Source organism: Dromiciops gliroides, chromosome 1 (genome assembly GCF_019393635.1).
Source record: "Dromiciops gliroides isolate mDroGli1 chromosome 1, mDroGli1.pri, whole genome shotgun sequence".
Lineage (NCBI taxonomy): Eukaryota > Metazoa > Chordata > Mammalia > Microbiotheria > Microbiotheriidae > Dromiciops > Dromiciops gliroides.
In genome coordinates, this window is record NC_057861.1 from 57,501,712 (window position 1) to 57,514,296 (window position 12,585).

The 12,585-nt window shown below is 47.2% G+C and overlaps 1 protein-coding gene across 1 annotated transcript; it reads right to left on the reverse strand.

Annotated features, from left to right (window-relative positions):
* Nucleotides 1-915: 915 nt before the first annotated feature.
* CFD (complement factor D) lies at nt 916-6,336 on the reverse strand. Its single transcript, XM_043978219.1, has 5 exons — nt 6,199-6,336; nt 4,047-4,203; nt 3,483-3,630; nt 1,708-1,965; nt 916-1,312 (listed from the first exon to the last, which is right to left on the reverse strand). The coding sequence occupies exons 1-5, from the start codon at nt 6,281-6,283 to the stop codon at nt 1,157-1,159; spliced, it is 804 nt and encodes a 267-aa protein (XP_043834154.1). The 5' UTR covers nt 6,284-6,336; the 3' UTR covers nt 916-1,156.
* Between the last annotated feature and the right edge of the window lie 6,249 nt (nt 6,337-12,585).

The following is a 12,585-nucleotide window of genomic DNA, read 5'->3' on the forward strand; positions in this document are numbered from 1 at the left end:
GGGATTCCCCAGCTCCCTCCCTCACACCTCCCATTACTGTTTCATCAATATGCTTATTATCCAGTATTTTGAATTATAGTGATGTCTGTTAGAAAGTTCTCCTCTGTTTTCCTCATCACAGCTTGGAGGAAGCCCTGGGCTCTTGAGGGGGCCGTCAGGGCAGAGGATAGGCTCTGGAAGGTCCCCACAGAGCTAGAGAGGCTTGGAGAGGCTTAGCCTATCAGCCAAGGACCAGCCTAGCTGAGGGCAGAGAGACTCCTCACCAGAAAAGGAGAGGAAGGACACCAAGATAGTAATGGTTTTTGGATGTAGCAACTCATAAACATGGTTTGATGAAGCACGGAGTGTTTGGAATGTGTGTTGGCAACAGGAGAATCCAAACTGCTGATATCAGGACCCCTGGAAGTATTGAAGTAAATCTGGTTGTTGGTGGGTGTGTTGTGGGTCCCTGTGTTCAAATCCCACCTCAGACACTTCTTAGCTGTGTGACCTTGAACTCTCTGTGATTCTCAGTCTCTTCATCTATAAAATGGGCACATTACCTCAGTGACCCACCTCCCAGTCACAATCCACTGAGATGAGGAATACTTTCCTTGGCCTCTTCCCACTAGTTTCCCTCAATATTACTTAGGGTTTATTTTGTTTTCATGTGTCTTTACACAGATCCCCAAAGATGCTTTGCTTTTAGCTAGCTGTGTTGGGAACGATATAGAACATTAAAGAAACAGATCAACATTAGTTGATCCCAAGAGCTCCATGACATGAGGGATGGAATCCGTTCTTATCCAAACTTCTCATTTTCCCCCAAATCAGAGAGGTGGTTTTTTTTTTAGTTTCCCTCCCCCACTCTCCATGTAACGAACCCCCTTCAGATCCTCTGTGTCCCTTAATCCCCGCCAAGAGAGGAGGCTAAAGTGAGGGTTTTGCATTGAAAGCTTTATTGAGAGTTCCCCCATCTCATAACTGGGGATAGGGTCCTGCTCATCAGTCCCACCTCATTTCCCTGCTTATCACTCCTCCTTGGATCCCCATACACAGGGGGAGGAGAACATTTTATGCTAAGAGACTCCAAGGTCAACCGCGTTTATCAAGGCAATGTGTATTAGGTGCTTTGAGATCCTCAGAGACTGTCGCTGACCCCTAGGGGCAGGGACCCTCAGGATGCAGAGGCCAGGACACTGTCGATCCAGCCCACGTAGCTGGCAATCTTAGTGTATATGCCTGGCTTCTTCCGGTTCCCGCACACCCGGGAGCCCGACGTCACGATGCCTTCAGCCACGCCATTGCAGACAAGGGGACCCCCAGAGTCACCCTATGGGGTACATGAGAAAGACTATCAGGGAAGGCGGCCAGACTGGAGGGGACGCAGATTGTTTTAGCTAACCTGCCTCATCCCTCCCTACAGACTAGAGTCCCTCAACTAGAGTCCCTCATTTCTCCTAAACCCCGCCCCTTCTCCGAAAGGCCCCGCCCCCAATGGGAGTGGAGGGCGGGGCATCACGATGGAGGATAGGGTCTTGGTGTGGGACGGGCCGGGTTAATAGGGTGGGCCCCGAGAAGGGTTGGGGGCTCATTGGTGCAGGCGGGCCTTGACTGCTGAAGGAGGAGCCTTGGGCCATAGAAACTGACCTGGCCGGTGGGGGTGTGACCTAGATGATGGAGGCAGATCTCAGTACTCCCGTATGCCTCCTCCTCCTAGTCCCTTACCCTACAAGCATCCTTCCTGTGGCTCTCCGCGCAGATCATCTTGTCGGTGATGTCATTGTCGTAGTAGATGCGCTGATTGCAGACGGCTCGGTCCATGATGGGCAGTTCGACTTGCTGCAGCCGGTCCGGCTTCCGCCCCGCGTGGCTGATAATGCCCCAGCCGGCCACCGAGCAGGGTGTGCCTCCAGCTAAATCCCTGGCCTCCCTCTGGTATGGGAGGGGCTGCACGGCGGGGCCTAGGGTCGCCTTCTCAGACAGCTGGGGATGAGGGAGAGGAAGGGAGGCTTGGAAATCCATCCTCGGGGCCCTATCCCGGCGCCCACCCCCTTTACCTTCAGCTTCCCACCCTTCTATGCCCGCGCCGGCTGGAGCAGAGGAGACTAAGGCCGGATGCTGAGGATCTCAAAGCACCAGACAGTTGAGGAACCCCAAACAATCTCACAACAGAAAGGACTGAATTTAGGCTGAGAAACTCAAAGCACTTCCTGTTCTAGGTCATCACAAACTCTTAAGATTGAACTGAGTAGGGGGCAGCTAGGTGGCACAGTGGATAGAGCACCGGCCCTGGAGTCAGGAGTACCTGAGTTCAAATCCGGCCTCAGACACTTAACACTTACTAGCTGTGTGACCTTGGGCAAGTCACTTAACCCCAATTGCCTCACTAAAAAAAGAAAAAAAAAAGATTGAACTGAGTACCCCTATCGCATGTTTCAAGCAAACAAACCTTTATTAGGGACATGTTATGGACCAGGTTGCCCTCAAAGGGCTTGTATTCTATCAGAAGAGACAACGTGTACCAACACCAGTACATACAAAATCCATACAAAGTTCATACAAAGCGATTTGGGGGCGAGGTTCTGGCAGCTGGGGAGGAATTGGGAAAAGTAGGTAGGAGGTGACTTTTTTTTTATGGGGCAATTAGGGTTAAGTAACTTGCCCAGGGTCACACAGCTAGTAAGTGCCAAGTGTCTGAGACCAGATTTGAACTCAGGTCCTACTGAATCCAGGGCTGGTGCTTTATCCACTTCACCACCTAGCTGCCCCATGTGACTTTTGAGTTGACTTTGGCCGGGGGTGAGGGTGTGTGTGTATGTGGGGGGGGGGAGGGGCAGTAAACCCAGGGATTTTTTTTTTTTTTTAGGCAATGGGGGTTAAGTGACTTGCCCACGGTCACACAGCTAGTAAGTGTCAAGTGTCTGAGGCCGGATTTGAACTCAGGTACTCCTGAATCCAGGGCCGGTGCTTTAACCACTTCGCCATCTAGCTGCCCCCAAACCCAGGGATTTTAAGAGGGCACATTTAATGCTTTGAAATCTCTTAAAAACTTAAATGTTGGGGCAGCTAGGTGGCACAGTGCATAGAGCACCAGCCCTGGATTCAGGAGGACCTGAGTTCAAATCCGGTCTCAGACACTTAACACTTACTAGCTGTGTGACTCTGGGCAAATCACTTAACCCCAACAGCCTCACCAAAAAACAAACCAAAAAACAAAAAAAACCTTAAATGTTATATCTGCTTGCTTACTACCTCAGGGAGAGGGGAGGGGAGGGAGGGAAGGAGGGGTAAAATTTGGAATTCAAAACTTTAAAGAAAAATGTTTATTATTAAAAAAAAAACTTAGGTGTACTCATCCCTGCAGAAGTATTGATACGCACTCTCCAGGGGAGGGGAAGGAGAAGGGCCAGGTCATTTATGTGATTTGAGATCTCCAGTGAAAACAAAACCCCTGGGTTTTTCTAGCCAGGTGGGTGGGGCGGGGGAGGGGTCTTACTGACCTGGATGAGAAGAATGTCATGGTGGATGTTGTCAGGGTGACTTTCTGGGTGTGGAAAGAGGCTTCGGACCTCATAAAGACGCTTGGAAGGTTCTGGCTGGGTCAAGGAGTGAGCTCCCAGCAGCACCCTAACAGTTGACTCCGCTGATCTAAGGAAGGGTTTGGAAGCAAGCTGTTTGGAAGCCTATATAACCTCAACCCACTCCCTGTTTGTCTATGCCCATCCTGGCCCTATCCCAATGGGGGGGGGAGATAGAGAGAGGATGAGGAGGAGAGGGAGTCCTATTCCCCCCAACTTCCCTCACCCACTCCCCACTACTTTCCTTTTTTTTTTTTTAATTTAATTTTTTTGCCGGGCAATGGGAGTTAAGTGACTCACCCAGGGTCACACAGCTAGTAAGTGTCAAGTGTCTGAGACCAGATTTGAACTCAGGTACTTCTGAATCCAGGGCCACCTAGCTGCCCAATACTACTTTCTCCCTCCCCCTGCCCTGTCCTCCACCTCTCTCTCCCTAGCCCATCCCATCTCCCACAGACCAGCCCTACCTCTGCCCTCCAAACTCACATGTCCTCCACACAGTGGGCTGCGCTCAGTACCCACTGCTCATTCAGGAGGAAGCCCCCACACAAGTGCTTCCCGTCTACCTGAATGGATGCCATGTATGGTCGGAGGTGGGGTACGGCTTCCCTGCCCCCTAGAATCCTTCCTCGTGGTCTGGCGGCTGAGGAGACAAGAGGTCTATGAGGGGAATTGGAGCTTCCTGCCTCCTGCCTCCTGCCTCCTGCCTCCATTGGCCAATCAGTCAATCAGCAAGCATTTATTAAGCCCCTGCTGTATGCCAAGCATTGTGCTATTCACTGGGGATAAAGACAAAAAATGAAACTCCCGCTAATCTCAAGGAGTTTGCATTCTATTGAAAGAGATGTCATATACATGAAGGAGCATGAGATGGAGAGTGGTTGAATTCAAGGGAGGGCTTCTACACCACTTGGAGGGATTGGGAAGGGCTTAAGGGAGAAGATGGCCCTTGAAGTGAGGGAAGGAGCCAGTGCACAGGCAGGACTTGCCTCAGGACACCCCCTCCCCCCATGCCTGGCCCTGACTTTTCCAGACTATGTGGAGCCAGACTCTCTCTTCCCACCTGCACTGCTGGGCAGCATCAGGGAAAAACTGGAGCCCAGGAAGGGACCTTAGACATTATTTAATCCATCCCTGTCATCATGGCCCAGATGAATTAAAATAACCTGCCCACAGTCACATGGTGGGGTAAGTGGCAGAGCTGGGGATTTGAACCCAGGGCTTCTGAGTCCAAATCCAGAGCTCTTTTCCACCTGTAAAAGGAGGGGGGTAGACTGGATACCCTCTGAGGTCCCTTCCATGGCTAGGTCTAGGAGCCCATGAGACTCTTTGTGCCTCAGTTTCCCTGCCTGTAAAATAAAGAGTTTGGACTTGATAACTTCTAAGAACCCTTCCATGGCTAGGTCTAGGAGCCCATGAGACTCTTTGTGCCTCAGTTTCCCTGCCTATAATGAGGGAATGCTCTGGCTCTAGCCTCTCCTGGCCTGATTTCCCTTTGGAGCACTCCACATTGCAGTTATCTAGTCCCCTCCTTCCCCATTCCTCCTCTGCACACTAGGAAGGGTCTCTCTTCTCAGCTTGGCCTTTCAGAATCCTTTGTCTTCCTTCATAGCCCAGCTCCGGTGTTGTTCTCTCAAACTTCTGCCTCGAACAAGTGAAAGGGGTCTCTCCCTCCTCCAGTTTCTCACAGAGCTTTAGTTTATGGATCTCTTGGTGCTGGTCTCCAGCTCCCTCATATCATAGTTATTTGCATACATACAATAACAGTAGCTATTTATATGGTGCTTCAGGGTGTGCGAAGCCCTTTTGCAAATATTATCACATCTGGTCCTTACCACAGGATAGGATGGGCCTATTATTATACCCATTTTATAGATGAGGAAATTGAGGCAGGCAGCAGTTAAATGACTTGTCCAGGGACATACTGCTGGTAAATAACTGAGACCAGATTTGAATTCAGATTTTCCTGACTCCAAGTCCAGTGCTCTATCCATTGTTTTACCTCACTGTCCACAGATGACAATATGTTCCTGTATACTCCTTTGGGGGTAAAAATGTGCTCTTTTCCAGTTTTCTATCCACAGCGCAGGCAGGGCCTCTTCACACAGTGGACATTAGTTAAATTGAAGAGAATTAAATACCCCCATCCTGCCTAGGGTCCAGAGCTTTGGGGGGATTTGGGTCTTTTTTTTTTTTTTTAAAGATTTATAATGCTCTTTCCTCACCATAGCCCTAAGGACTATCGCGAACTTCATCTTACAGGTGGGGAAACTGAGTCTCAGGACAAGGGACTTGCCTATCCATAGTGGAACTGAAAGGATCAGTTACCAGGTCCCTACTCTGAGTGCAGGATATTCCCCCACTGCACCACTGGGGACTCTGCTTAGAGAATCACAGAATGCTCCAGTAAGAGACCAACTGCTAGCCCAGACCCCACCATCTGCCTCTCTTGAAAGCCTGTTGAGAGGATGCCCCTTCCCTAGGGTCACACAGCGATTTAATGGTAGAGCTGAGACCAGAACCTGGCTCTCTTTCCTAGAGTCCGAGGCCCCTTCGACAACCCCCAGCTGCTTCTGATGCCTTGCTGGGAGGAGGCAGGGACAGGGGAGGGAGCACCCCGGAGGCCCACCCTACTCACCACAGGCTGCCACCCCCAGGAGGAGCAGAGCTGCCAGCCGTGCCCAAGAAGCCATCTTTGCACCTCTCCTGCTTCTAAGCTCCATCAGAGGAGAGACTGGGCCAGGGGCCTTTATGAGGAGTAATGCTGGGATGGGGCGGGTCCAAGGGTTGGAGGAGTCTTAGACCTGGACTGGGGCCCAGGACTGTAAGCAAGCGCTTGATTTCACAAGAAGAAGGACTTGGCAAAAACATCTGGGGGTGGGGGAGGTACACAATTGGAGCCTCGGTCACTGAGGGGCTGTGGGGAGACACAAGAATCTGGGATGACCGGAGTAGGGGGAGGCCAGTGCCTGGGGAACTGGTGAGAGCACGTGGAGACCCATCCCTTTCCCTCCATCCCTCCTGCCTCTCTCTCCTCCCCTGTACCTCCTCCTCTGCCTTCTCCCTCTCTTCTCTCCTCCTCTCTCTCTTTTCTCTCCCCCTCTCCCCTTTCCCCATTTCTCTTGCTCTTCTCTGCTTGGCCCACAGCCAAGGTTTAGCTTTAGCCTTTGCAATCTCCCCCAGACCTTCAACAGCTAAGTGACTCAAAGCAGCTGGGTGGCACAGTGGGGATAGAGTGAGTGCCTGGAGTGGCTTGGAATCAGGAAGACTTCTCTTCCTGAGTTAAAATCTCACCTCCAGGGGGCAGCTAGGTGGCACAGTGGTTAAAGCACTGGCCCTGGATTCAGGAGCACCTGAGTTCAAATTTGACCTCAGACACTTGATACTTACTAACTGTGTGACCCTGGGCAAGTCACTTAACCCCAATTGCCACGCCAAAAATAAAAATCTCACCTCCAACACCTACTAGCTGTGTGACACTGGGCAAGTCACTTCTGCCTATTGGCCTCAGTTTCCTCATCTGTAAAATGAGCTGGAGAAGGAAATGTCAAACCACTCCAGTATTTCTGCCAAGAAAGCCCCAAATGGGGTCACAAAGAGTCAGGTATGACTGAAAAACAACTGAACAAAAAAAATAATACTCTTGTCCTACTCCTTCCGCTTCCCCATCATTCCCTTCCCTCATAATTATGAGATCTAGAGCTGGAAGCAATGGGTTACTAGAGCTAGCTCACAAGGGTGAGAGCTGATTGTTAAATGTTCAGTGTGAACACTTACACTGAGGAAATTGGCAAATGCTACAAATCAGGACTTGATTTATTGTGTTGTTGGTTGTCTAGAGTGAAGGAGAAAATATAAATAATGTAATTAAACTTAAAAGGGGGAAGGGGGTGTCCTATTTCCTCCCCCCCCAGAGCTAATTGTTAAACATTTACCAGTGTACTCTTTAAAAAAATTTTTTTTTAATTTAAATTTTTTTTTATTTTTAGTGAGGCAATTAGGGTTAAGTGACTTGCCCAGGGTCACACAGCTAGTAAGTGTTAAGTGTCTGAGGCCAGATTTGAACTCAGATACTTCTGACTCCAGGGTGGGTGCTCTATCCACTGCACCACCTAGCTGCCTCTCCAGTGTACTCTTTTTTTTTTTTTTTTTTTTTTAGTGAGGCAATTGGGGCTAAGTGACTTGCCCAGGGTCACACAGCTAGCAAGTGCCAAGTGTCTGAGGCTGGATCCGAACTCAGGTCCTCCCGACTCCAGGGCCAGTGCTCCATCCACTGCGCCACCCAGCTGCCCCTCCAGTGTACTCTTTACTGTGAATTGAGCTTGATCGTCTGGTCTAATTCCCTTATTTTAATAGATGAAGGAACTGAGGCCCAGAGAAGGAAGGAGATAAAGAAAATCACACAGCTAGTAAGCAAGCAGAGCCAAGATTGAAACTCATTCTCTGACTCCCAATCCAGTGTAATTTTCACTATATTATGATGTCCCCCTCCCTCCTCTCCTATTAATATATATATATATATATATATATATATATATATATATATTTTAGTGAGGCAATTGGGGTTAAGTGACTTGCCCAGGGTCACACAGCTAATAAGTGTTAAGTGTCTGAGGCCAGATTTGAACTCAGGTACTCCTGACTGCAGGGCCAGTGCTTTATCCACTTCGCCACCTAGCTGCCCCTCCTATTAATATTAATAATAATAAAGAGCTAACATTTATATGGCATTTATTCTGTCAGACATTGGGCTAAGCACTTTATAATTATTATCTCATTTACTCCTAACAACAACCCTGGGAGGTAGGTGTTGTTATTAATATCCTCACTTTACAGATGAGGAAACTGAGGCAGATGGTGGTGAAGTGACTTGGCAGGGTCACACACCTAGTAAATGTCTGAGGCTGGATCTGAACTTCCTGACATTAAGCCCAGAGCTCTATCCCCTGTACCAGCTAGCTACAGATTAATTTGAGAAGGGGGCTAGAAGGGAGCAGTCCTCACATTTTCCTTGACCTCCTCCCTTGACGATCTCTCCTCCCAGACCCTCCCCTTAGCTAAGTCCATTTGTTGTATGACCTTAGGAAATCCCTTGCCTTTTCTAAGCTAATCTATCCAATGCCGTCATTTGGCAATTGTGGAGATCAATGCTCCAAGGTTCATTCTGACCCTGACATCCATATAAAGCGACAGACTGAAACAGTTACAGAAAAAGACAGAGGAAGAAGAGCCAAATCTGGTTCTCATGAACACAGAACTGATTTATTACCTTGGGAAGCAAAGAGAGCCTGGCCCCTAAGGAATGAGATGCAGGCCTGCTCTGCTCTCCTGGGGAGAAGCCAGAGAATGATGCTCAGAGACTCCCAGGGCCACGACTCTGGGGCCTCCTGCTTCCCATCCTGGTGGCCTTGCTATTGCACTCTGTGGGGTCCCATGGGAGACTCAGTTTCCAAAACCCAAGGAGAACCCTCTCCTCATCCCAGGATGAGATTGGGACCCCAGAGGAGTAGAGCAGGACCTTCCTCTCAAAGGAGGAGCCTCTCCCTGCTGGAGGCACATGTGGAGGCATGCCTTCTCACTGATCCGGAGTAGGGCATAGGTTAGAGGCAAGAGTATATGGGGTCTATTGATGGGGGATGGTTTGACCTCTCAATAGGGTGTGTTACTACTTGTGCCCTGAGGTACGTGTATGTGTCTGGCTCATGCCTATTGAATTTTCCCCATATCAAACCCCATCTGGAGTATTGTCCCCATTCCTGGGGTTAAATTTTAGGAAAGGGCCTGGACTACTAAAGAGTGCTGTGGGTGGTGAGGAGATGGGAAAAAACAACAACACAAGGATCGGTTAGAGGAGTTGAGGACATTTAATCTGGGGAAGAGAAAGCTTAGGGGAGATGTAATATTGGCTTCTTTTAATAAAAAAGTTTATTATTATTGTTTGGTTTTTTGATTAAGCATTTTTTCCTTTTCTTTTTCTTTCTTTCTTTTTTTTTTTTTTGTGAGGCAATTGGGGTTAAGTGACTTGCCCAGGGTCACACAGCTAGTAAGTGTTAAGTGTCTGAGGCCAGCTTTGAACTCAGGTCCTCCTGACTCCAGGGCCTGGTGCTTGTCTATCTATTATTCATGCCCACTAATTATCATCCCAGCTTTTACACTCTCCTCTTTCACCCTCATCAAGAAGCTTCTTAACTCTTCTTCACTTTCTGCCATCAGGGTAGTATTGTCTGCATTTCTGAGATTGTCGATATTTGTCCCAGAAACCTTTAATAGCATATGGATATAATGGGATATTTTTGTGTCATAAGAAATGACAAAATGGACAATTTCAGAGGAAGCTGAGATCTCTATGAATTGATGATTTGATGCAAAGTGAAGTGACAACTAGAACATTTTATATACTGATGACAGCATTACAGAGAAAAACAACTTTGAAAGACTTTGGAATTCTAATCAGTGCAATGATAAACCACAAGTCCAAAGAATGAAGATGAAACAGTCAGTTTAGCCAACGTGCTCTTATTAAGCACCTACTATATGTCTGTCACTTTGCTAAGCACTGGGGATACAAAAAAAAAAAAGTAAAATCAGTCCCTTCTCTCAAGTATGGGAATTGTGGGAATTGAGTGCATAACTCTGACTTTATCTCATAGCTCAATTCTGGATCTGGCTCAGTTTCCTTTCTGTCTTATGGGTCTAGTCCAATTTCTGTCTTGTGAGAAAACTTTATTGCGTTTTTTGAACCTAACCCTGTGTGTTTGGAAAGCTGCACCACATCTACCTGTTGTTTAGAGAACCGTAACTAAGGTCCTAGATTATACTAACCAGAAACCCAGTCAGATCCAAAGATTGACGCAAGGAGTTTTCCCACAATTACACAGCTCAAGCAACCAATATGTCTCATCTGAAAACTGGCCCCACCTTGGTCCATCAGTTACTGTTTCCTTGTTCCTTTGATTAAACACAGATACTTGGGATGGGGGGGAGGAACACACCTCTTTTTCTGATTTCTGGGAATTGCATTTGTTTACTCTCTGTCTCCCAACTCAGAATAACCTAATCTTGTATTCTGGCTCATATCCTGTTAATTGTTTTCTTTTAATGCATTTAAATCTGTCCAGTATTTGGGGGTCCAGTGCCAAGCTGAGGGAGGCCTTGTCTTTATTTGTTATGTAATTGGCATGCATTGTTTAATAAATCAATATACTCAGAACCTTGAACCTTTGTTTCCTCAATTATTTCAGATTTCACCTATCATAGATCCCTTTCTTCTTTTTTTTTAAATTGCTTTGGGATATAAGCCTGGTAGTGATGTAGTTGGATTAAAGAGTGAGTTTGAGGGGCAGCTAGGTGGCTTCGATAAAGCACTAGCCTTGGATTCAGGAGGACCTGAGTTCAAATCTGGTCTCAGACACTTGACACTTACTAGCTATGTGACCCTGGGCAAGTCACTTAACCCCCGTTGCCCTGCCAAAAAAAAAAAAAAAGAATAAGTTTGGTAACTTTCTGAGCACAGTTCTAAATTGCTTTGCAGAATGACTAGACCAATTTGCAGCTCCTCCGACAATGAACTAATATATCTGTTTTCCCCTTTGTCCCTTCAACATTTGCCATTTTCCTCTTTTATTATCTTTGCTAATCTGATAAGTATGAGGTAGAACCTCAAAGTTTCCTTAATTGCTGTCAGTCCACAAACTTTTATTAAATGCTTACTCTATGCCAAGCTCCGTGCTAAGTGCTAGAGATATAAAGAAAGTCAGAGTCCTCCATCCCTGGGCATCCCTTCCTATCCCCCATCCTCCCTACCCTTTAAGTTACAGAAAGGCAGATTTTGGCTCAACACGAAGAAAAATACCCTAATAATTAGATTTGTTGTTAATAATAATAATAATGACCAAAAGTAGAATGGGCTGTGTAAGTGAATTTCCCAATTATGTTAGACCCCCTAAACAGATTGTTTCAGTCCATTTTTATATTCCTAAGACCACATGGGCTTGTCTGCCTCTCTTTTAGACATGCCCCTGCCTCTTATCTAATACCATCTGCCTGGCTTCTCTCTGCCTGTGACATCAAAGGCAGGAAGCCAATCAGACTAGCCTCCTAGAGAACCTGCTTCTTCCTATAATACCCACGGTCATTCTCCACATCAAACAGCTGCTTATTGGGGATGAAACCCTCATGTTTCTGAGCAGAGCTAGGATGAGTGACACAAATCTAGTATTGTCAGGACATAGTACTAGAACAGAATGCTTCTTGTAGGATCATCAGTCTATTGGTTGAAGATGATTTCAACCAAGGTTCCTCCATGTGCCCTTTAGAAATCAGGGAAAGGAAATAAGCATTTAATAAGCACCTACTATGTTCCAGGCACTGTGCTAAGCTCTTTTTTTTTTTTTTAAGTGAGGCAGTTGGGGTTAACTGACTTGCCCAGGGTCACACAGCTAGTAAGTATCAGGTATCTGAGGCCGGATTTTAACTCGGGTCCTCCTGACTCCAGGGCCGATGCTCTATCCACTGCGCCATCTTTGTGCTAAGCTCTTTTTTTTTTTTTTAAAGGCTATGGGGGTTAAGTGACTTGCCCAGAGTCACACAGCTAGTGTCAGGTGTCTGAGGCTGGACCTGAACTCAGGTCCTCCTGAATCCAGGGCTGGTGCTCCATCCACTGCGCCACCTAGCTGCCCCCCTGTGCTAAGCTCTTTTAACAAATATTACTTCATTTGGTGAAAACCTGATATATCCTTGACTCTTCCCTGGTGACCTTGATTCAGGTGTATGTCTCAAGTGTGGAAGCATACTAAATACCTCCCTTCCTTTAGAGATAGTAAGGTGATTTCAGTGTCTTTGTTCTCATTCAAATGAAATATCTAATCACTGTTTTGTTGTTGTTGTTGTTTGTTTGTTTGTTTATTTTGCTGAGAACAGTGTCCAGGCCTAAAGTCCTCTGTGCATAATTCTTTTTTTTTGGGGGGGGGGGTTCTGGGGCAATGAGGGTTAAGTGACTTGCCCAAGGTCACACAGCTAGTAAGTG